At 41.5% G+C, this 25945-nt stretch overlaps 2 protein-coding genes across 5 annotated transcripts in view; one reads left to right on the top strand and one right to left on the bottom strand.

Moving 5' to 3' along the window:
* The window catches only part of CSNK1G3 (casein kinase 1 gamma 3), a 111123-nt gene extending 105819 nt beyond the window's left edge, over positions 1-5304 (bottom strand). For all 4 annotated transcript variants that reach the window (XM_054986500.1, XM_054986501.1, XM_054986502.1 and 1 more), the window contains exon 1: positions 4919-5304. The gene's annotated coding sequence lies outside the window, so the exon portion shown is untranslated. The remainder of the gene's footprint in view (positions 1-4918) is intronic.
* Positions 5305-5821: 517 nt separating this feature from the next.
* On the top strand, positions 5822-9292 carry LOC129334980 (E1A-binding protein p400-like). Its single transcript, XM_054987393.1, has 2 exons — positions 5822-5857; positions 8178-9292. Exons 1-2 carry the CDS (start codon positions 5848-5850, stop codon positions 8474-8476), a joined length of 309 nt encoding a protein of 102 aa, XP_054843368.1. The 5' UTR covers positions 5822-5847; the 3' UTR covers positions 8477-9292.
* Positions 9293-25945: the final 16653 nt, after the last annotated feature.

Raw genomic sequence — 25945 nt, 5'->3', positions numbered from 1 at the left:
GGCTTCAAGTAGTTCCACATAATTTTCCCAGTCAGACATGGCAACAAAATAGACAGAGATTCCCTCTATGCAAGACTTCTGACACATGTTCTTCACATGTTGGGAGACGCAATGTTAACCGGGAAGTGTAGTTTTAAAAGTCAGAGCTGGAGGAAATTGCTCCAGAGGGGACAGATTCTCTCACAGCTCTCTGCAGCGTTGGACTGTCTCCCCTTCCAGAGCATTTGCACTGCACAGTTAATTCAAAATTTTAAGCAGCAGGATAAAGGCGCTGGAAAGGAAGACAGTCCAGCAAACCAGAGGCAGCGGAGGACTGTGAGAGAATATGTCCCCTTTACAGCGAACTCTGTCAGCTCTGTCTTTCAAAACTACACTTCCCAACTAACACTGCATCTCCTGGCACTTGACAAACATGTGCCCAGGTGATTCAGAGTTATCCTAGGAAAAGCAGCAGTGCAAGTCTACTGTAATCATATAAGAGAAACAATTGGGTATTCAATTTAAAATACAGGTGAAGAAGGTGTACAGAGAGAGGAGAAGCACAGCCTTCCCTTCTCCTTTCCTACTGTTAAGATGTTTTTGTCCTAGCCTGATTCACCTCCAGTACTGAAACCCTAAGGGCAGAAAAGGAACTTCAGACAGCTGTGAAGGTAAAAAATTACAGATTACGAAAGGCTTAAATACTCTTACAACCTTTTAACACAAGTTTCTCACCACGACTTACTGCAGACATGCTTCCAGCAGAGGTATGCTTGAAAATGTGGATCTCCTGGGCTACAGAGTGAAAAACTAGTCAGCCTCAAGAATCAGTGAAAAATTACTCAGCCTCAAGAATCAGTGCAACATGTTTATTGTGGAAGGCATTGTCAAAATATTCCATAAAATCAAGCATTGTCTTACATCAGCTGTATCATTGGTGTCATCTGATAGAAAGAAGTGAGGTCTCCCTCCTCCTCAGCCCTGCATGAGTCTCAGTCAACACATGCTCACTTTATCCCCCACTTGCATTTAAAAATACATTAATCTTTTATAACTGCTGTGCTTTGTTTTAAATAAGCTCTGGAATGGTTTTGGCTATCTATGGAGGGCCAGAATAGAAACCAAGGTTTTACAGATGGCCTCTATACTTTTTTTTACAATATTGCTAACAATAAGAATAATTTAACATTTTTTTTTACAATTAATACTTTCCTGACAAATGTTGACAATATTTGTTCACTCATATATTTTGATTATATGACCAACCCAACAATAGGTGGAATGTTAGTGTTCAATACAGAAAACTAAATTCAAATCCTTAAATTTGGTTGCTTGCTGACCTTAGGCACGTCATCATCTTTCAGCCTAGCCTTACCCCACACCATGTCATACTAAGGGTACATCAAGCTGTTCTACAACTTGCATAAGTATACAGTAACTGCATATAAACCAAAATTGTGTACCTACTAAAAGACAATATTAAAAGTTATTGTTTAGTCTACACCAAAAATGACTTTACTAAATTAAACACAAGTAGAGAAGGATCAACTTTCATTACTATGTAAAAAACTTAATTGATAACCACAGCTGTCACATGTATGCCATGCTTTATACTCTGTCTGTCTGTCTGTCTGACAGAGACAAAGCGCTAGCTCAATTGACTTATGGCAACTTCATAACGTTTTCAGGGCAAAAGATTAACAGAGATACTTTGCCATTGCCTGTCTCTGCATAGTGATCCTAGACTTCCTTGGTGATCTCTCATCCAAGTACTAACCGGTGGTGACTCTGCTTAGCTCCTGAGATCGAACTACCCTAGGCTTACTGGGAAGTAAATATCACCATGTTCAATCTTCTACATAAACCATGAGCTTGCTCCCAGCGGTTTATACAGTTTTTGCCACAATTACATACAATGACAGGCAAAAGTCAAATTTTGCTTGAACACTCGAGGAAAAAAATCAGTATTGGTGATGTAAGTACTAACAATAAAAATGGTGTCAAAAGTGAGCATAAGACCAGAGATTCATTCTTACTGATACAGTTTTTCAAATTTTTCTTAAGATATGCTATAAGGTTAACATTCAGTTAATGATGTGTGAACTAAGATATAGTCTATATATCATTGACAGTCTCCTAAAAGGGTCTCAATTTCTACAAGGTAATTTTTATTGCTTTCATATGTAATGGAATACTACCATTATTAGAGACTAAAAGAAATCATGATTTTATCACAAACCAAAGATACAAACCGTTTAAAATATTAGTTAGACCGACAAAGTCTACTATGTATGGAAGATGTCTTCATTATCAACTGATGTCTGCATCTTAACTAAGGCTGCTCACCACTGTACCCTGGTGGGGATTACAGTCATTGGGAAACAACCCTAACAGTTTCTCATCACGAACCGGTGCAGATGCAGAAGATCCATACATATACTTATTAGCATCCAATGAATGTTATGTATTAGTTCAACTCACACTGTTTACAATTGCTAATGCTCAGCACATTTTATGCAGATCATGGCAAGCATAAACAGTTAATCAGCCCAATAAGTTTTGGCTGTACCAATCATGTGCTCTGCTTAAGAAGGGAGGGATGAACTCACCTTCTGGTTCCCATCTAGATGAGCCATCCTATCAATACAAGACCTATATTCTGTTGGGGCTAAACACGCAAGCTCAGTAAAGCAGGAGGATCTGTACAAACTGACTCAGGATTAGAACAATTCATGAAAGATAATTATCATGCCTACTAGGTCCATCAACTGTGAAACTGGACCTCCATATTAAGCAGCAGCATCTCTGTCCATAAGCGTCTATGTAGCCACTCCATTTTTAGCCCTCTGGAAATTCTGACTGCTCACGGTAAGAAACAATATGCTAGACTAAATGAACATACTCTGCTCCAGTGAGGCCTTTCTTGTGCTGAACACAGCAATCTCACAATACCCACACACTGTTTATATAACACTGCTAGTTCTAGTACAACTTCTTCAAAATGTTTGTTATATTGAAAAAAACCATGATACTACATTTACCATTCAACATTTGTGAGATTATATATAAACTTTTATACCTAAGCAATGTTATTTGATAGAGCTTTGTGACCAGTTAAGGGCTTTCCTAAACATTGCAACAAAGAATAAATAGAATGAGTTCTGGTAAAACATTAAATATATATACGGTTACACCATAACTTAATGAGTATTATTCTTACACATGCTTTGTCACAGCTGAATACAAGAAAAATACAGGAACAGTACAGAAACTTAATGCATAGATGTTTAGAAGCTATACAAAAACTGTTGCATATCTGAAAATCTCTCATTGCTTATGTAGCCCAAGCTTAACATATAAACACTTTACATAAATCATATACCAGCTGGAAGAAACTTCAGAAACTATTAACAGCGTAACCTAACAGGTCAGCCAGAAACTGTATCAAACTTGGTTTGCTTTACAAATGTGAGGAAAATGAAGGAAAAGAAGGCATTTGGTAAAGAGTTACTTAAAAAAAAATAGCATGACTAAGAAGCACTTGAAATTTCTGCAAATAAGTGAACTCAGGGAAAACTTTACAGCCTTTTGGTTAGAGTAAAAGTATATTTCAGCTGAGCCTTGCAGAAGCACCAGACATTTCAGAATGCTTTTACACATTACTTTTTAGACCGTCAAAATAAACACGACCTGCTTCAAATACATTTTAGTAGCATATGCAAGGAAAGTCTATTATTAGTTGTATTAATTGATTTAATTTCAATTTTAGAACTATGACTTGGTATAGCTGTCTGGTACCAACATGTTATTTGGATGACGGATGTTTCTGCAATTCCTTGACATTTTATATACACACACATCCTTTAACCCTCCACTCCTTTCTACTCAACAAAAGTGTCTGTAATTTGAGAAAAAAATGATCATTCATACTGTTAGATGTTGGTGTATGCAAAATAATCTACAACATATACTGACACACAGGAATAGCTCTTAAAAACATTAAACCTCCCGAGATGTTTAGATGGAAATTCAATTAAAACATTCATATTTCAAGCACATTACAATATGAATTTACAAATAATTTTCTTACTTGGATTTACAACACGCAAGCAGCTTAGTAAACCAATACTTCCAGAAGAACATAACAGTAGGCATTTCAAAGAGATCTCAAGTATTGTTTGTAATACTGCAGTCAATTATTTGCAGGTATTTAAAAAAAAATAGTAACGAGAAGAAAGCAATACAGGTTTACAGGAAGTTGGCTCCAAGTACAGAATCAGGAATCCCAATTGGCCACTCTACTTTTGTATCTTGGGAGACTAGGAAGGGGAGGATCACATACAACCACGCAGCAATGTTCACTCTCCTGCTATCAAGATTACAAATCCCCTGTGTTGAGTCTAGTTCCTCACAGGGAAGACATTCGACTGCTGATTCTCTCCTGCTTTTGGGTTGGAGGAGCCAAACCACGGACCTTCTCTTCACCCTTACCTCGCTCCCCAGCCAATGCCCCTCCTCAAGGCGACGGGTAGAGGAGCGTGTACATTTGCTACCCGCCCGTGTTATGTTCACACGAACAATGACCAAAACCAGTCCTCAACAGGCCGGAGAGCACTCATGTCGCTTGTTCCCACCCTGAGACAAATCTGGAGCTTCCGTTGACGTTATGTGACAGGGAGCCTAACCTAACCTTCCTTTCTTTTCTTCCCCCCCTCCTCAAACAAACACACGTTAGCTTAGCGCGGCCACCAGCGAGGCCAAGCCCCCCCCCCCCAATCCTTCTCCTTCAGACCTGCAACAACCTCTCGGCAGGGCCCCAATCCCCACTCCCCCCCCCCAATTCTCCCATTGTGCACCGTTCAAAGCCGCCCTCCTCTCCCCTCTCCGCATACGAACCTCCCCCGCATCCTCCCCGCGCCACGCTCTGAGGCATCCCTACCTTGGGGGACGCGGCCGGCTCCGGCCTTGCCTTCCCTCGAGGTGGCGGGGAGGAGAAGTGCAGGTGCTTCTCGGGCCCGGGGGCAGCACGGACCGGGGAACGGGAGGAAGGAGGAAGGTGGCGCGGCAGCCGCGGAGGGGAGGAGCCTCCGCCGCTCCTGGCCGGCGCAGGGAAGGAAGGATGGCGGGGAGGGGGAGCGCTACCGGGGGGTACGGGAGGCAGGCAACGACGGTGAGTCGTCGCTGCTGCTCTGATCCTCCCTTCTCCCGCCTGATGGCCTCGTCCCACCGGCCGGCCGGCCCGCCTGCGGAGGGCGAGCCTCGAGGGAGGTTCCGCTCAGAAAGGGTTCAACCATAGAAGCCGCTGGTAGCAGCGAGAAGGCAACAGAGCGCCCGCCCGAGCCATCCCCTGGCCCCACCTCCCAGCCCCGGCCCTGCCAGCCTTACAGGCAACGGCTGCAGCAGCTATTCGGGCAGGCACGGAGGGGAGGGGCCAGCCAGCGGGGCGGAGACGCAGCGGCGGGCACGCCGGCCATGAGGAAATTAACCCACGAGTCAATGGGGGAAAGGGGGCGGGCGGGGCTATGGCTCGCTCAGGGGGAGGTGGGCGGAGCCTCGTGAGCGTGTCGTGTGTGGGAAAACACTGCGGGGCGAGAAAGGGCAAGAGCAGGTTGTGAAGCTTTGGAAGCCCGCCCCTTTACCTTGGCTTTTACGGAAGGACAGGAGTCCTGACAAATCAGCAATGAGGAAAGACTTAAACGCAGGGCGGAGACATTTTACGATACGGGAGTATTGGGAGGAGCTTGTAGAAAGGGGACCAATGAGAGGCATGTTTGTAGTGCGGGGCGGGCTAGGCTGTGCAGGGTCCCTGTGAGTGAGTCTTTCCTTTTGGCGGTGTGGGGGGCCAGGCGTGCTGGCTTCCTTTCCCGAATGAAGACAGGTTAGTTGCTTTTGAGCCTGTTTAAGTGCTCAAGCTTTTAAAGTTGTTGGGGTTTTTTCCCCTTAAAGTGACATGAATACTATCTCTTAGCTGGGTTGTATTTGTGTACTTCATTATTTTTAAAAATATGAGATGCTTTGCGCATTCCTGTGATGGAAAGTAAATACTTTAAAAAATACTTTTCTACATATCCCAAGTCAAGAGACCAAAAAAAAAAAAAGGCAAGAAGGCTTTCTTTTAAAAGTCGAAGTTTTACTTTGTTAGGCATGCAATACGGATACAGCCCGTTTTCTCCCCGCTGAGAGCAAAAGTGGTTTGTTATTCTCTATTTTAGGTTCGTAGTAGGCTAAAAGAGTGGCAGGCCCGAGGTCAACCACTAGAGGTTGCCAACTGGCCTTGAAAAACATTGTTTGATTAATAGTGTTAATGTGTAGCATTGGGCAGATGAAGCTTTTAAAGTGGCATAGCGATAAATAACTTTAATTCGCATAGATCAAACATGTTAAAAGGACAGCTAGAGAGACCAGTTTGAAAAGTGATGATCCTATAGTACCGTCCAAAGCGACTTACATTCATTCTCCCACTGAAGAAAATGAGCTTGGAAGAGTGAAACTACGCTTAACATGGCTGTGCAGTTAAGCTTCCGTGGTAGTGGCAGAGCAGGGCTCAAACCTACATTTTCGAGCTCCTGCTCTGACGCTGTAACCCCACCACCATCGGTCAGGCCAAATGGGGTGAACAAGCTCCAGGTTTGGTATAACAAAAATCAGCTGGCTCTAAGATGGGCAAAAAAAGAAAATGCTTTCAGCAGCAAGCCCTGAGGCAGAAAACCAGCCACTGAGACAGTGGAGCCCTTAGATGACAAAAGGGTTAAATGATTGCCTAACAAAGATGAGAAAATCAAAATGAATTCTTTGCATCAGTTTTTACTGTGGAACAGGAGGGGTGGTTACCCATGCCAGAGCTGCTGCTTTCAGTGCTAGAAAACCTGAGAAATGGATATGGAGGAGCAATAATGTACTAGAGCTAATGGACATATTAAAAACGAATAAGTCACTGGGTCTGGATACCATGCACCCAAAGGTTCTTAAGGAACTCAGATATGACATTCTTGATTTTTTAGCAGATTTATACAACTGGTTGAGGCTTGGGTAATTCAAAGTTTTAAGCAGCAAGTCAGCAGGGCAAAGGCTCCAGAAGGGGAGTCAGTCTGGCACGCCAGAGGCAGTGGGGAGCAATCTCTGCCAGCTCTGTCTTTTAAAACTATGCTTCCTAGCTAACATTGTGTCTCCTGGCACTTGACAAACACGCACCCAGGTATCTCATGTAGAGAGAGACTTAGTATACTGTGATGCATGCTGGAGTGGACCATCCTAATTTTTAAACATACACTGATAGTGTCTGAAGTGGTAGACCAAGAAAGAGATTTTAGAGTTGTGATAGATATCTTTTATTTTATTAAAACAAAAGGGAAGTACAGAAAAAAGAGGAGGAAAGGGGGACGAAATATAAAGCTGTATGCTACAAGGCTTGTTAAAGTACAGGATACAAAAGTCATAACCTTTGTCGATATTAGAATAGTAATTAAAATAATATTTAAGTCTGATTTGTATATATTTTTCCATGTATACTACACATACAAGGTCCAAATCAATTTCTACTCATTATTTTAACGATAAACTCATTATTTCAATATTGCTCCAACTTATTTCTATTTTTAAACAATAACAGTTATTAAGAAAAACATTGCTTATTAGTTAATGTAACTGATTATCATAGCTTTTAAGAGTATTGATATAAAGTACTATTGAAGATTCTGACCTATTCTTGCTCCTTATCTTAAAGGGGGGAAAAGAAAAATTCTAATTTTCCCTCTGTTTATCATTACTTTTTACTTATACTTTAGTTAACAATAACAATGTTGACTTTTTGCCAATATTTTGATATTATACAGTCTATTATTCCAATTATCTTTATATAATTAATTATAATAAAAGTATAAAATGTATTGATATTCAATCATTTTCACATTTACAGGACTAAAACATCTTATAGATTTTATCCATTATAAGCAAATATTTTCCCCGTTTCTCATCAAATTCTTTAATTAGCCTTCTATTTATGTAATTCATCAATTTTGCCATCACCGCGTATTCTGACATTTTGTCTTTCCAAATTTCTCTGGTTAGGCATTCTCCTTTCCATTTACTCACTATTACCACTCTTGCTGCCGTCAACAAGTACCGAAATAGTTCATGTAATGTTTTATCAACATTATCTGGTATTATTCCCAACAACATAATCTGGGGTTTTGTCATAGTACAGCCTGAGCTTGACGAGTCCTCAGAGGAGGAGGAGCTGGAACAGTTGACGCTTGCTGACAGCCTTGCTCCTCCTGAGGAGGAGCAGCCTGCCTCCCAGCAGCCGACCACAGCTGAACGGTCAGATGCTGAATCCCAGCCAGAAGCTCCCCTTCCCCACCCAGAGCCACCAGCTCAGACGCAGCCAGCTTCCTTATCCCCTCCCCAACATCTCCAGACTATCGAGAGCAACGTCGGCGTAGCAGGGACAGAAGAGACTTACAGACCCGATGTCAATCTGCACGCCTCCGGGCTCTGAACAGGCCAGCCTTCTCAGAGGAAGGAGGGGCTTCAGAGGAGGAGACTTGAAGCAGCTGTGCGAGCTGACTGAATGCTCTCAGAGTATAAAAGCCAGAGGGAGGGCTCCTTTCAGTGTGGCTTCAACGAGTTCTCTAAGCTGCTACTGTACTGCCTGTGTTTGCTCCTTGGAATTGTCTCTCTGACCTCCGACCCGGCTTGTCCTCGACTACTCCCTTGATTTACGGACTCTGCACATTCCTCGCCTTGCCAGCTGGACCTTGTTACCTGTCAGCAGCACTCTGCAGACTCGGCAGCCACTGGAAGCAGGACAGGTTTATGACAAAGTTAATTTCCAAAATCTGCATCTTTCCAGATTTTTTTAACTTTTTTTACATGTCCACCACATATGATAGAAAAAACCATCTACTTCCTTACATTTCCAACATGACCCTACATATTTCTTACCCATTTTTTCAATATCTTTTGGTGTAACATACCATCTAAAGAACATTTTATACCAATTTTCTCTTAGTGTTTGGCTTGCTGTAAATTTTATGTCCTTAGTCCAAAAGTTTTCCCACTGTTGAAATGTTATTTCTTCACCAAAATTTTGCATCCATTTTATCATACACTTGTTCTATTTCTGTGTCTTTTTGAGAGTTGTGATGGATATCTTGATGCAAATGTTAGCTCAGTGTGAAAAAGGCAAATTCTTGCCTGTTTTGTTCTGCTCCACTGTCCAAGGAGATCTGTTGATTTTATTTTTTTAAGATTTTAACTAATTTATTGTGTTTTAAACTGGTTTTATGATGATATGACTCGCCCTAAGCCTGCTTGCAGGGACGGCAAGATATAAGTCCAACAAATAAATAAAAAGGGTTAAAAACAAAAGAGCCAAGTGTTTGTTTATTTGTTCACATAAATGTATACCCTGCCTTTCTCCCCTGGTCAGGGAGGGCCTAACAGATTTTTTTAAATGCATAATAAAATATGTTTTAAAAGCTATTAAAAACCAAACAAAAACACTGCATTAAAACAATTAAACCAATCTAAAATACACATACAAAAACATAAACATGACCATTAAAACAGAGCACAGGAATAGGGATCCTCATACCCCCAGAGGGGACGGGGGATGTCCTGCTTCCATCCTCCACCCCCCCCCCCACTTACTTGGCCAGCAGGGGGCAGGAAAGGTGTGGGGAACAGGCCTAGGAGCCTGTTCAAATCAGCTCTGCATGGGCGGGGGGTAGGGCTTCACTTACTTGTTGTGCTGGGAATGATGTCATTCCCAGCAGAACAATGAAATCCCTTGGAGCATGCACACTTTGTGCAGGTGTCTCATAACTCCCTTTCTGTTGTGTAGTTCGATTTGGTGCCTTAAACCCTCTTGTTATTTCATCTTCTGGGTAGGTAATGCTGCCCCCAGGAATTCAATTCCAAACCTGTTAATTTAATTTTTCCCTGAATAATGTGCCCAAGCGTTAGGCTCCTTCAATGGACTATGTGGTCCTGAAAATAAGACAGGGATATACAGAAATCACATATACTCTACGGTGAACAACCCCCCCCCCCCAAATAAACCTTAATTTGCACATGAAGCATATTGGTTTCACACTATTTCTAAAGCTTAGTGGTTTCAAATATAGTTATCTGGTCTTAAAGTTTGTTTCACAGACTCAGTCTATGAAATGTAATTTTCCACACAGGTCTTCTTTAAGAGAATAAACTCCACACAGACTTAGATTTATTTAGGCCTTTCCACACAGCTTGCCTGATTTAGACAGATTAATCTCTCAATCAGATAAATACAGACTTTCTCAGGTGCACACACAATTTGCCTTAGAATGAATATTTTCTCCCAGAAACAAACAGTTCAGGCTTCACACAGATTGCCTGAGTGAACTAGAATGAGAATCCTTTCAGGCTTCTACACAGGTTGCCTGCTTTGCCCAGAATGAATACTTTTCTCTCCGCTCAGTAATGGGGGGGGGGACCTGCAGTTTACTCCACCCCTAGAGTACTGCTACTCCAGCCAGATTTCGCTCCACTCATACCTCTCAACTGTGCCTGTACTTTCAGTCATCAACCAATCACCTCACTCACTCATTCCTCTCTTTCATCCCCATTCTTCTTCACTAAGCATTGAAAGAAACACATACACACTTAGGAAGAAAGTTCCAGAGTTTTTGGTGCCATGACTGAGAAAGCCCAGATCTCAGAAGGCAGAGGCACCTGAAGCAGGGCCTTGGAAGATGAGCAGTAACTGTCTGGTAGGTTCATAAGGGAGTAGGTGGTCTTTCCAATATTCTGGTCTCAAGCCTTATAGGGCTTTAAAGGTCAATGTAAGTACTTTGAATTATGCCCGGATATAAAGCCAATGCAGATGGGCTAAGACTGGAGTGATTTGGTCCCTACAACCCACTCCAGTCAACATCCAACCATGTTTCCAACCATTTTTTAAAGGGCAAATTCACATAGAGTAACCAGGGCACGCACCTTGGAGGCCAGATCTTATAATATCCTTGTATATATCTGTGGTGCAGCTACATTTGGAATACAGTTCTGATTGCTTTATCTCAAAAAGTAGATTGTAATGCTAGAAGTGTAGTTCAAGAGAGCCCAAATGATCGAGGTATTGGAACACCTTCCCTACAAGGAAAAGCTAAGGAAATGTTAAACAAAAATGACCCAATAAAGAGCAAAGATAACTAATGGGGGAAATACTTCTGGAATTCTTTGCCACATGATGTAGTGACAGCCATTATCTTAATGTGTTACAACAACAACAACAACAATAACAACATTCAGTGTATATACCGCCCTTCAGGACAACTTAATGCCCACTCAGAGCAGTTTACAAAGTATGTCATTATTATCCCCACAACAACAAACACCCTGTGAGGTTTTTCAAAGACAATTAGACAAATTCGTGGAGGAATAGGTCCGTCAATGGTGTGGTGAGTAAATGGAACCTTTGTTTTCAGAGGCAGTAGCTTTCTAATAGTGAGTTGGGGAGCAACAACAGTGGGGGGGTTTGGCCTGTGTGACTTGCTTGTATGTCATCTGTTTTTTCATTGTGTGAAACAGGATGCTGGACTTGATGGACCATAAATCTAAGTCTAATTCAACCCTAACTTGCTAGGCAGCATGTCCTGTTGAAATAAGGGGGTTTACTTCTGAGAAAACATGCTTCGGATTGTGCTTTTAGTAACCTAGCATGAATACTCATAAGGAGATTCTCCTCCTCCCCAACTATTCCTGAAGGATTGTCATTGAAGCCTAGAGTAGGCTTGCCAGATGGCTTTCTTCTGGAACAATTGTCCTCCATTTCACAATGGCAAGTGTCACTTTGCCAGTTTTAAAATGGCCTGATCCTTGATGGCTTTGCTTTTTTATTTTTGCTTTATATTTATTCTGCATACAAATCAGTGGATGATTTTATATATTCTTACATGAGAATTACATTGTATTCAATTGCTAAGAAGGGTTTCTTGCTTAAATTTGATTCTAAAGGTTTAAAATACATAACCAAAATATTACATTTTTATGCACTGAGTAATGATAATGTGAAATAAAGATGTAGCCAACATAATCCTAGCCTTAAGTAATACCTGTTGAGTAGATTATTACTCAGTTGCATTGTGCTGATGGAACCCAGCACCTAATGCCTGCACCGTCATTTTCCCAGCTTGACACACTACCAACACAAGGAGTAAAAACAGATGGAATTGAGGGTGTGGCAGAGCCCGTTCGTCTGTTCGCGAAGAACCATTCGTGAGGCCCCATTCTAAAGGAACAAGTGGTCGTTAAAAGCCTCGTTTGTTGCCTTCTTCAGCAGTTCATCAAGCCAGACAGTCTGGCACCTGCAATCAATTCCCTTGGCAACTGGAGGCAGGGACTGAGCTCTGTCTGAACTCCTTCTGGCTTTCCTTCTGGCTTTAACCCTTCAAAGTACTTCCAGCAGAGAGTCCCATTTTTGCCACTGTGAAGAGAAAATGACAGCCAAGGGGGAGACCCGTGGATCATGCCTTTCCCAGGTGCAATCTCTCTGAAACTTGGGTGGTCTTCAGAGGACAGTGAGGACTATGTCCCCTGCAAATTTCGTGGGTTTTGGACATTGGGAAGGTCAGTTGGTAACCCCTCAAAGTAGCTGCCAACAGACACTGCTGTTTTTGCCACTGTGGAGATAAAATGACAGCCAAGGGGGAGACACGTGGATCATGCCTTTCCCAGGGTGCAATCTCTCTGAAACTGGGGGGGGGGGGTCCTTCAGAGGACAGTGAGGACTATGTCCCCTGCAAATTTGGTGAGTATTGGACATTGGGAAGGTCACTTGTTAATCCCTCAAAGTAGCTTCCAGCAGACACTGCTGTTTTTGCCAGGACAGGGCCCTTTAAACTAGCAGCTGGCAGGCGGCAGGGGGGAATCAGTTGGTAACCCCTCAAAGTAGCTTCCAGCAGACACTGCAGTTTTTGCCAGGACAGGGCCCTTTAAACTTGCAGCTGGCAGGCGGCAGGGGGAAATCAGTTGGTAACCCCTCAAAGTAGCTTGCAGCAGACACTGCTGTTTTTGCCAGGACAGGGCCCTTTAAACTAGCAGCTGGCAGGCGGCAGGGGGGAATCAGTTGGTAACCCCTCAAAGTAGCTTCCAGCAGACACTGCTGTTTTTGCCAGGACAGGGCCCTTTAAACTAGCAGGTGGCAGGGGGGATTTGCCCTGCCACCTGCCAGTTTAAAGGGATCTTTAAAGGGCCAGGTAAGTGGGTTTGAGGGGAGGAGGGCTAAGTGGGGGGGGGGGGTTGGGGGGGTAGTTCTGGCCCCAACGAACAAACATATCTGGGAACAGTTCATGTTCGTCCATGTTCGTTGTTCATTGTTCGTGGGTGGCAACAAACGACGAACAGGGTGTTCGGGGTTTTTTTTCCATTCGTGCCCATGTCTAATTATGAGGCTCCCCAATATCTGCTCCTAGTGTATTGCTAAGGTATTGCTTCCTGATTATCACAGTAAGCGATATTGCAAGCTTGCTCTTGCAGGACATACTTGCATTTTTCTTTTTCTGTATTTTCCTTCTTTCATGCAACAGTCTTGTTCCTTCAAAGAGATGCTTACACTCTATGTACAGTTAACTACAGTTTATGTGAAATCATTGGCACCACAGCAGGACTTGAGTCCTCCTCCTGTTTAACGGTCTTTTGCTGAGAGTTTCTACATGCCAGCCTCTGTCCATGGGGTTATAAGGTTGGCTGTCAGGAATGGCAATCCTTCCTTCTTTGTAACTAGCTATTTTCTTGTGAAAAAGTGCTTGCATGCTGTATTGAGGTTATCGGGAGTTAAAGCTATAGTCTGAGGTGACCCTGGCTGCAGCATTGGTTGATGCTGTTCTAACGATGGACCATGGAGGCAACTGACAGGAAAAATGCTAAGGACTCTTCCTGGCAGCACACTCTTGTAATGTATAGGATGGTTTGGACTGGATTCTGTGGTGTTGTCCTGAGATTTCTGTGGTGGTTGTATGCTGATTGGTGCCATTTTGCTTGGTTACCATGGAGGGCATATTTGCACATCATGATATGTGGGTGGCATAGGAGTTGCTAAGGACACTCTGGGCATGGCTGTTGCTACATTATTATTTATTTCTGCTGGTATTGTTTTGCTTTTGACTTTGATTCTAGCATAACAGCTGGTAGCAAAACAGAACATAGAATCAGCTTGTAAGCCAACCAGTTATAAATAATTGGAAGATGGGTGATAATTTGGTAGAAAAGAAGTTTGGGAATTTCTTCTTTATGGTTTCAGCCATAAAAGTACAGATAAAAGGTAAAAGACATCCCATAAGGGCCTCTGTATTTTTCAAGCCTGGCTAAAGAGAGTTTTTTCTTTGGTTTCACAATAAGAACCTTAACCAAAAGAGAATACAAAAAAGAGTGTGTCTCAATACTTACATTGGAGTCTTGCCACTTGTATTGCAATATTCTGGAATCACCTCCCATAAACAAACAGTCGAGTAAAATACACTTTTTTGTAAATAAACAAACTTAAGTTAAAATAGGGTTGCCAGCCTCCAGGTGGTAAGGGAACAAAGGGCAACCCCAGAACCAAACTGAAAGGAACCAACAAACTGGGGAACCATGAATCTAGAAATTAATTGTATGTATTCTTCCAAAGTGCAAGGTGCAAAAGTGCTGAATAAATCTAACATGTATCATAAATACATTTACAGAATGCAAAGTCCATCCGTTAGAACATCAAATCGTCACAATTTCAAAATCACAAAGTCCATCCGTTTATAACATGAATCTTCGCCGTCCGGAATACATTTGAAACTTTAAAGTGCAAATGCTGGGTACAATGAAAGAAGCCGGTGGGTGGGGAGACTGTGCAAGGTGTTTGTTTGCAATGGCCACACAGGCAGATGTCTTGGTACTTCCGGTCTGATTATCTTTATGCCCAGGATGAAGTGAGCCTTTTTACTCACGAAACGGGTTAATAACAATTTGCCTGCAAACTCCCATCGGCGTTTTTTTAAATATTTATTCTATTTCTGGACCGTGAATGAACAAACACCTTGCACAGTCTCCCCACCCACCGGCTTCTTTCATTGTACCCAGCATTTGCACTTTAAAGTTTCAAATGTATTCCGGACGGCGAAGATTCATGTTATAAACGGATGGACTTTGTGATTTTGAAATTGTGACGATTTGATGTTCTAACGGATGGACTTTGCATTCTGTAAATGTATTTATGATCCATGTTAAATTTATTCAGCACTTTTGCACCTTGCACTTTGGAAGAATACATACAATTAATTTCTAGATTCGTGGTTCCCCGGTTTGTTGGTAGCCTCCAGGTGGTGGCTGGATATCTCCCGGAATTAAACCTGATCTCCAGATGACAGAGATCAGTTCACCTGGAGAAAATGGCTGCTTTGGAAGGTGGACTCTATGGTATTATACCATTCTGAGGCTCCTCCACTCCCTGGACCCTACCACCTCCAGGCTCCACTTCCCCCAAATCTCTAGGAATTTCCCAGCCTGGAACCTGGCAACCCTATCTCTATTAGCACATATGGCTTTAGGTAGGTAGCCATGTTAGTCTACAGTAGAGTAGGATTTGAGTCCAGAGGCACCTCAGAGACCAACAAGATTTTCACACTGTAAGTTTCCAAGAGTCAAAACTCCCTTCTTCAGACACAAGTAGGAATGGAGATGCCTCAGCCTTAATATTAAGGCCTTGTATCTAGTACGGCTTAACACTCAGTCTCTATTTTGCTTGAGATAATTCTTTTCTTGAAGCCTGTGTATGTGTGGAGGGAGATACGAAACGCAAACACATTTATCATAAGCTCTGGATACACTTCAAGCTGCTTAACTATTAGTGTGCAATATTCAGCCGGCAGTTTTGCTATTGCCTGCTTCTGCTTATTCATCACAACTTGGCTTTCCAAAGTCTGTTAGAAGCAGACAAAAGTTGGGATTGGGATGATCTATCTCAAGAAGCACAATTCAGATCATTCTGAGGGCCACTTTTATATTTTTACTGAGAGTCGGTGCAGCATAGCAATTAAAATGGCAAACTGGTGCTGAAGAGCTGTGGAATCAAATAATTCAGCCACAAAACTCACTGGATAACCTTAGCCAGTCACCATGTCATAGCCCAACTTACCTTACATGGTTGTTACATTAAATTCGGGGGGGGGGGGGTCACAGCACCTTAAACGCCTGTGATGCAACTCTAAAAGATAAAAGACAACCTATCCTTGTATTGACTATAGAAGACCTTTCTGTTACTATTTATTTGCGAATAGATTGTTAAATCCATCATCTGTTAAACTTTTAATGAGTTGTACTTAATATCCTGCTGCTCTGTTCAGTTACATTGAGCCTTCTTCTGCCCAAAGCAGCTGTCCTCTAATGGAAGAGGTCCTTGCATTGGAGGAAGGCTCCAAATTCAAAGGAGCTGAGCAAAGTGGTAAGAGACAACCCTCTGTCTCAGGTGGGTAGCTGTGCTAGCCTGTAGGTAGCTGTAATGATAGAATAGCAATTCTTTCATCTTATATCTCTATTTAATACTTCAAGAACAAGTATAAACAACAGGGGTGACAATGGGCAGCATTGTCTTGTGCCTCTTTGTATTCCACATGGTTTAGTCAACTCTCCATTTATAATTATTTGTGCAGTCCGAGATGTATAAATCGATTTTACCCACTTTATAAAATTTTCTCCAAAAATCTATATCCTCCAAAACTTTAAACAAAAACATCCAGTTTAAATTGTCAGAAGCCTTCTCTGCATCTAAGAAAATCAACACTGCTTGTTTTTCATTGTGTTTTTCCAAATACTCCAAAATATACAATACTGTTCTAACATTGTCCCTCAGCTGTCTTTTAGGTAGAAATCAACTTTGATCTTCATGAATAACATCCTGAAGAACTTCATTTAATCTCCATCTAAAGTATCCACTTTCCTCTTGTAGGTCATAATCACACGATTATGATCTGACAAAGTCTTTAGTAAGATATCTACTTTAGAAATCTTGGTAGCTAAGTCTCTTGATGTCAGAATCATGTCTGTTCTTGAAAAGGATATATGTGTTTCCGAACAATATGTATAATCACTTGCATTACCATTTTTCTGTGTCCACAGATCAACCAGTCCCAAATTAACCATCGGATCAAAAAATTATTTGGTAGTTTACCCTGGAGCAGTTTACTATGTTTCTCAGAGCTCCTATCATTTTGGGAGACAATCACTTCATTCCAATTCCCCATCAAACACCAACTTTCATACCTTTTTTTTTTAAACCCAGATTTATCTTCATTTGAGTCATAGATTCCCACCACAAATGTTTTACTACCATGAAAATCAATCTCTACACCATGAAAATCAACCTCTACATCAACATATCTTCCACGATCATCCCGCAGTACCAAATTAAGATTCAAATGCGGCTTAATATACAAAACCACCCCATTCTTCTTTTTAATATCCGCTGAAATAAATTCTTTACCCAATGCTTTATAAACCAAATATTTTGTATCTTTTTTTCTAATGTGAGTTGTAGATAAATGATGTCATGTTTTAAGATTTTCAAATAATGAAATACTTTTTCCCCCTTTTGAGGAGAATTTGCCCCATTACTGTTCCATGTTAAACGTTTGTAATCCATATTGGAGTCAGAATATAAAAATTAAAAAAAGGAGAAAAGGCAAAAAGAAAAAAACTTCTTTGAAAGTTATTTAATACCTATGGCACCCAATTCACATTCCTCTTTGCCCAAATCCTGTTGTTGCTCTAGTGTCAGTTCTGTTGAACTTTCTGATGGCATCTCTTCCAAGTCACTGTGTCTTTCCTAGAAATCGCAGCCTTTTGGACTGAATTCAATCTGAATTTTTGTTTTCTAAATATAAAAACCACATTTTCCAGAATGTCCCATCGAAAAGGAATTTTTTCTGTCTTAATTTTTCTACCAAAAAAGTACAGTCTTTTCTTTTACATAGGATTCTAATAGGGATTTCTTTCAGAACAATTACATCCATATTGTCAATTTTTAATTTTCTGTTAAAGTGTTGATGTAAAACCTACTCCTTCATATTCCTTCTTACAAAGTGAACCAAAGTATTTCTTGGGACATTTCTTGTTTTGGTAAAGTATACAGAATCTGGAATTGATTCTGTATACTTTACCAATTTCTGCATATATATCTTAATGCTCACAATCTTAAGAGGTCAGCCAAAGCCATAACCATCTTCTCTCTGATGTCTTCACCAGCCTCCTCTGGAATTGCTCTAAACCAGCATTTTTCAACCACTGTGCCGCGGCACACTAGTGTGCCGTGAGACATTGTCTGGTGTGCCGTGGGAAAAATTCCAATTTCATCCGTAACATGCGGCTTCGGCTCACAAATAGACCAATCATTAGATTCAAATAGACAGGAGGAGACATCACAGTAGATCGCCGATGCGCAGAAGAGCGCCGATGGATTTGGACTCTGGAGGATTATCGCGGACGCAGCACAGAAGAGCGCTGAGTGATGGATCTGGAGGAGACATGAGCAGAAGAGCGCTGACTGATGGATCTGGAGGAGACATGAGGAGAAGAGCGCTGAGTGTGACGGACAGCGGCTATCTGGAGGAGACAAGCGCAGTAAGTACTGAGTGACAGTGAGACAGGAGCAGATACTGCAGTGATGGACAAGTTTTTGAAAAGGAAAGAACTGGACTCTGAACAAAATTCGGAGCAAGATGAGAGCCCAAGTATGAGTGGGGATCAAAAGAAAGCAAAGATGGTTAGCTCAAGCAAATTCTCTGGCACAAGGCAATATAGCGAAAGCTATATTTCATTTGGATTTACTTTCACCGGAGATGCAAAGAAACCAACTCCACGGTGCGTGGTGAAAAGCTATCTAACAGTGCTATGGTCCCAAGTAAACTTAAACGCCATCTCCAAACGAAACACCCTTCGCTTCAAAACAAGAATGCGGACTTTTTTGTTCGCCTGCGTGAAAACACGGAGAAACAGGCAACTTTCATGAGAAAAACCACAAAGGTAAATGAAAGAGCTCTTAAAGCTAGCTATCAAGTTGCTGAACTTATAGCCAAGTCAAAAAAGTCGCACACTGTGGCAGAGAAATTAATACTTCCCGCCTGCAAAGCTATTGTAGAGGAGATGCTCGGACCTGAAGCAGCTAAGGAAATAGCCAAAGTCCCTCTCTCAGACAACACAATTTCCAGACATATTAATGACATGTCTGCAGACATCGAAAGTGTGGTTTTGGAAAAGATCCGTATCAGTGAGAAATTTGCATTGCAACTTGACGAGTCTACTGATATCAGTGGACATGCTCAATTCTTGGCCAATGTGCGTTTTGTGGATGGTGATGCAATTAGAGAAAACTTCTTTTTTTGCAAGGCATTGCCAGAAAAAACAACAGGAGAAGAAATTTTTCGGGTCACATCAGAATACCTTGAACAAGGAGGACTTAAGTGGGAAAACTGCACAAGTGTCTGCACCAATGGAGCTGCAGCCATGGTCGGGCGCACCAAAGGCTTTGTGAGCAGAGTGAAGGAAAGAAATCCAGATGTGATAGTTACGCATTGTTTTTTACACCGTGAGGCCCTCGTAGCCAAGACTTTACCAGCAGACCTAGTTCCTGTGTTGGATGATGTTGTGCGCATGGTAAACTTTGTAAAGTCACGACCCGTGAAAAGTCGCATGTTTGCAGCTTTGTGTGAGGAGATGGGAGCGAAGCATAAAACCTTGCTGTTTCATACGGAGGTCCGGTGGTTGTCGCGTGGCAAGGTCTTGGTTCGTGTGTATGAGCTGCGGGAGGAAGTTAAAGTGTTTCTGACAAATGAGAGGTCAGATTACGCAAAGCTGCTTGCAAGTGATGAGTGGTGTGCAAGGCTGGCATACCTGGCAGATATTTTTCATCATCTGAATGAACTGAACACATGAATGCAAGGCCGAAATGAAAACCTGCTTACAAGTACAGATAAAATAAATGGATTCCGTTCAAAGGTGCAACTCTGGCATCAACACGTGGAAAGTGGCAATCTTGAAATGTTCACACTCACCAAGCAATGGCAAGGTGTTCACACTGCTGCACTGTGTGAGATAATAGTTAAACATTTAAAAACTCTCGAGGAGAAGTTGTCATTTTATTTCTCTTCAGTCTCCACTGAATGCCTTGACTGGGTTAGGGACCCCTATAGCTCAGCATCAGTTGGTGGAAAGGACATGACTTTACAGGAGCAGGAGGAACTAACTGAACTGAGACAAAATCGTGGTTTCAAGCTAAGATTTGCTGATCTACCTTTGGACAGTTTTTGGTTGGATACTGCCAAGGAGTTCCCCGTTCTGGCAAACAAAGCTATTTTGACATTGCTCCCATTTTCCACTACATATCTGTGTGAGATGAGCTTTTCAAGCCTGATTGCTATGAAAACTAAAGACAGAGAGAGACTGAGAGCTGTTGACGAAGAGCTACGTGTGTCTTTCTTCGATTCCTGCCAGAATATTATCTTTGTGTTCAGCCAAACAGGCCCAGGTTTCGCACTGAATAAGTAATCAGAAAATTTCTTTGTGTTTATTTGATTTCTTTTGTGTTCATTTTGATAATAAGTAAACAGAAATATGAACAATTATAAAATAAAGTATTATTATTTCATAATAAAGTAATAATAAAATAATTTCTTTGTGTTTATTTGATTCCTATTCAAGAGAATTACTTTATATATAGTCAATATAGGCACAGAGTTAAATTTTTTTAACATTTTCTAATGGTGGTGTGCCTCGTGATTTTTTACATGAAAAAAGTGTGCCTTTGCACAAAAAAGGTTGAAAAACACTGCTCTAAACCACAAGCAGAATTATTTCTTATTTTCAAGAAAGTAAATTATCTAATTGTCTTTCCATCTCTGTATCAAAAATTCGTTTTTCAAAATTTTCTATCCCCCTCCCAAATCCTTTTCCAAATGTTCCATCTTTTCCCCCATTTGCTGAAATCATTTCTGAATCAAATCCATTGAAACTGTTTTCTCTGCAGATTCATCAATTGATGTTCTTGCTGTATTTTTTCTAGTGGCCATTATCAGGTAGCAGCCAGCAAAGAACCTGTCCAATTAGAGCCTTCAGAGCCAACTAGTTTCACTTTATGCTTCCTCTAGCTTCAGACCTCATTACCAAAACAACCAAAGTCTCCATCTCTCAGTTTCTCTTATCTCTTATTGTGCAGAGTTTTAAAGTAAATAGAAGAGTGTTCCCACTGCAGTGTGTATTTTTTAGACGGCAAGCTCATCATGGGCACGCTTCTGTCACTAGTAGAATTAGAAATAAAAAATCTTTGCAAATTTATTTTTCCCTCTTCCAACTCAAAGCTTAAACTTTTTGCCCAAAGTTCTTAAGTCCATAAAGCTTTAAAATAATTATTGTGATAACATTTTGTAATTCCAGGGGGGGGGAAGGCTTCTCGCCAAAGGAATCGCGTCTTTGTTTTAGCAAAACTCTCTCTTCATCCTTAAGGTAATTATTCCCATAAAACTTAAAGAAATGAGGGGTGGGTGAGCTTAATGTCTTTGTCAAAGCTTCTGTGACAGAATGCACTTTAAAGAAGGTTTCCTACGTGCAGCAATCAGAGAGCTGGAAGGGAATGAGTTAACAATTGCCTGGAATGAGAGCTTGATTGATAGGCTGCTTCCTTCTCTCTGATTGGCCAGTGAGAACTAGCCTTCAGGCTGACAGTTGGTTGCTGACAGGATTTTTTTTTCAGGGAGAGTGTGTGTGAGAGAGTTTGATAGGGAAGGTTCCCCTCTGGAGTGAGGGAAAGGAATCTTTTGCCTTAACTGTAACATCACTGTCCTGAGGAAGAATTCTAGTTAAAAATTCCAAGTATAAGGTTCAGCACAAGTTGAAGCCCATTACACAGCCGCAAGAGAACTGGGATTGTGTGTTGGGAAGAGTGATAGGGTAGTGGGTTGAGACTCCCTATCAAAAGAAGGAGGGTTATATCTTCTTAGAAGAAGAAGATTAATTCCTGCCCAGTTTCTAAAGAGGATTTGGCTCTGTGGAGAACCTCAGGTCTGCTGTGAAAGGAAAACAGTTTTAAACTAACTCCAAGAAACTTGAGTTGTCAAAAGGAACTCTGTGAAGAAACGATATAACTAAAGATTTGAATAAAACATCTCTCACTGTTAAGAGCCAAAAACTTCCGAAGCTGACGCTTCAAGGAAAATATTTTGCCTGTTATTCAAAGAGTAATCTGTACTATCAAACAAATTCTACTTCAGCACTTTCATTCCCTGACTACACTTATTTCATCCCTGCCTGTTCAATCAAGTTGTTGTTTCCTTTTGAACATTATACAGTCTCCAGTATCATTTCCAACACAGAGGAAGAGGGCTCCTGCTTTTCCCCATCAAGTTCCTGGGCTGGGCTAAAAAGCCAAAATTATTACTGCTTATCAAGGTGGGACAAACAGACTTTCAACCCACGTTACTTGGGACTGCTCAGCCAAAGCAGGCAAACTTGAATTTTGGCAAGAAAATCTCCCTCATAGTGGCAGAGTGAGAGGGGGGTTCCATCATAGCTTCATACACTTCATACAACTCTGAGCACAGCTGGGTCCCAGGATTCCAGGGTACTTGGTTCAGGAGTAAAACAACAGTGACTTCCATCCCTGCAGTTACCCGCCCACCTATCAAAAGCAGTCCTAAGGAGTATGTATGGGTAATCTCACAATCTGACCTTTAATCCGAGCAAACTGGGCAGCTGGAGTCACTCCCCCTCACCAATAATTAGCTATCATGCCTCTTTGTTCTTGCCGGAGGTGTTAGCTCTCCATTTTTCCCCTCACCAGAAGCCCAATTACACTTTCTTTCTGACACATGCATACTGTTAGACTTTAGCTTTTAAAAAACAAAATTATCATTTCTCATGTTCTTGAGCCCAAAGAGCAAAATCTTCCTTTTCTAAATTGACAGAAAATGGCGACAATCTAGTGCATGGTCAAGCATGCTCAATTTCCATTGTGCTGCCTTTATTTCCATGGAACTTAACAATGCTTAACTGTGTGCTGGATAACTGCCAGTATCTCATCTTGGATCTTACTCAGCTAATATAATAAATCTTATACTCTGTCCAGACTCAAACCAATCCCAAATAATGAGATATCTAACCTCTATTTATTTCATAGATATGTCTTTATATTTTCTTTTGATTTTATATGTGTATTAAATTTTAGTTTCTGTCATCTAAATTGATCACAGAACTGGTGACACTGTATCTATTGCTAAAATGTTGCACATCTTCTTTCATTTGCAAAATAATAGTCATTATGCTGGCACAAGCATTTTGAAATGGGTGAGGGCATTTATTATACACTAGCTTGATGCCTGTGCTTCGCTATGGTGTTTAACTACTTTAAATCCAGTTATAATATTTATGGGTATGTAACATTTTTGGTTTGTGGTAGGGAGGGGTTGAGTTGGTTTTGTAGTATAATAGCATAGTACCTGAGCTTCACAAAGGTTTTTGAATAAAGCGAAGCGTGTTGATGCTGAAAGCTGATGAAGTGAATTTCTAAATGTAACATTGATTGAAGAGATTTTTAAAAGGAAAAGATTGTAGTGCAATAAATAAAGTGAAAAATACGTACAACCTTTTTTTTTCTACTGAAGGACCTTTTTGTAGACCTCATTGGTGGTTTTCCCCCACTTTAGATCCCCCACTTTGAGGCAGAATAGAAAAGAGTCCAGTAGCACCTTTAAGACTAACCAACTTTACTGTAGCACAAGCTTTCGAGAACCACAGTTCTCTTCGTCAGATGCATCAAATTGTTGCATCTGACGAAGAGAACTTGTTGCATGTGACAAAGAGAACTGTGGTTCTCAAAAGCTTATGCTACAGTAAAGCTTATGTTACAGTAAAGTTGGTTAGTCTTAAAGGTGTTACTGGATTCTTTTCTATTTTGCTACTACAGACTAGCACAGCTAACTCCTCTGGATCTATGCCCACTTTGAGGAGAAGCTTGTAGGCTGGGAAGCCAGGAGGGTTGAGCATGTTGAGGAACTCCACAGGGTAGTGTACCACATCATCCATTTGCACCATTGAGTCCACAGATCTGTACTCCATTTCTGCCCCTTCGAGGGAGTTGTGTTTCATTAATGATGGCAGCCTTGTAATTCTTGGGGGTCAGAATGGCACGTTTGCACAGTCAGTCCATGGAATTCTCCATGATATTGAAGATATCAGCGTATATCGTGGCTGTTAGGTCTGCTAGGGTCAACACTACTATGCCCAGGCCTGCAGGGATGGTCACCTTTCCCTTGGACTTGGGACTTGATGGTACTTGAACACTGCTGCTCAGTGCACCGCAGGAGTACAATGTGCATATTTCTTTGACACATCTTTAAGTTGCTTCCTCCTTTTAGCATCAGTATATCTTACACAACGTCTGCCAGGAGGCTTCTTGGGGGCAGTAAGAGGTGATGGCTGCAAGAGGTGTGAGGTAGAATTGGACTGAGGGGTGGTGTGGTGGGCACTTCGGCAGGTTCATGTGAGAGGTTCACACTGAAATAGCCCCTAGAGAGGTCGTACACCATCTCCCCATAAACATTTAAAAACTCAGTTGCCATAATGACTTTTATATAAAATCCCTTTTCAGGAGTCTTGTACTGTCTTTCTTCGGCTGTCTGCAGTTTCCTTTACCTGATTTTTACCCCAGAACACAGAGTTCCATAGCTAACCCATCAGCCTGCCAGCCACACAGGAAAGCCAGGACCCACAGGGAGATTGGCAACCCTAGAGGGGAAGACTGGGAGGTGTATTTTTACCTCAGACACATTCAATGACTGGGAGTCATTGAATGTGTCCTGAGGTACTGCATGTGTCCTGCATACTGTTTAGAATGTAGGGATGATGACCAATCAGGGCCGCATATGCAAATGACCTCAGGGAGGTTGAGTTGGCAGTTGGTGGGGGGGAGCAGCCTGCCAGCACTCAGGGAAGCTGTATCCCTATGGGAAAACACATTTTACCCCCTTTTACCCCCCCTTAGGGGGCAAATTTCTTAAAATCCCTTCTTAGTGAGCCTCTACATCACGAAAGGAACATTCTCCCCCAAATTTCACGTTTCTAGGTCCAGGGGTTTGGGCTGGGCATTGATGAGTCAGTCAGGATAAATGTCTTTATATAGAGATTGTTTACCATGGTAGGGGATAATATGAATCTGTAATCTATATTTGTAAATTGCTGTCCTTGGTGAACATACATAATACCTACATAATGCAGATTTTACAAGTATTCCTTTATTAATTTCATCTGGGATCCACATCCCATTAAAATCAGTGGTTCAAGATCAATCATCAGTGTAGACAAAGTTTTCTAGGGTAACAATGTTGTGGAATGATGAAAGAACCAATGCCTGAGACTTCTACTCGCTTTTTGAAGAGGAGTAAACTCTCTCTGCGAGCAAATAAAATGTTGAAAGCGATTTAGTTAAAATTAGTGGCAAATACTATTCCCCTGATTAGTCACATTCTTCAGTTAATTTCTTTCATTTACTGTCTAAATTCAAATATATATCACTGCTTTGAGAAATCAAAATATTAATCCTGTTTTCATCTTTTTTGTATTCCAGAATTTCCAGACACAAGCTGCCCTTTTGGTAAAAAATGTAATTGAGTAAGATTTATTATAACTACCTGGTGTTCATTGAAGTATTCTGGAAAAGTCGCTGATTGGGTCAGTCTTTCTGAATTTACTTATAGCACAATCCTGTGCTTGTCTGCTCAGAAGTAAGCTCCATTATGTTCAATAGTGCTTGCTCCCAGACGGAATTGTATCCAGGCAGCACAATTGTGGGAGGGAAGGTGGCATCGTATAGCCTGATCTCTTCAGATCCCAGACGTTAAGCAGTCGGTACGTGGATGGGCAACCACCAAGGAAACCTCTGCAGAGGAAGGCAATGGCAAACCACCTTAGCTTCTCA

Source organism: Eublepharis macularius, chromosome 8, assembly GCF_028583425.1.
Source record: "Eublepharis macularius isolate TG4126 chromosome 8, MPM_Emac_v1.0, whole genome shotgun sequence".
Taxonomy (NCBI): Eukaryota; Metazoa; Chordata; class Lepidosauria; order Squamata; family Eublepharidae; genus Eublepharis; species Eublepharis macularius.
This window is presented reverse-complemented; position numbering and strand designations above follow the sequence as displayed.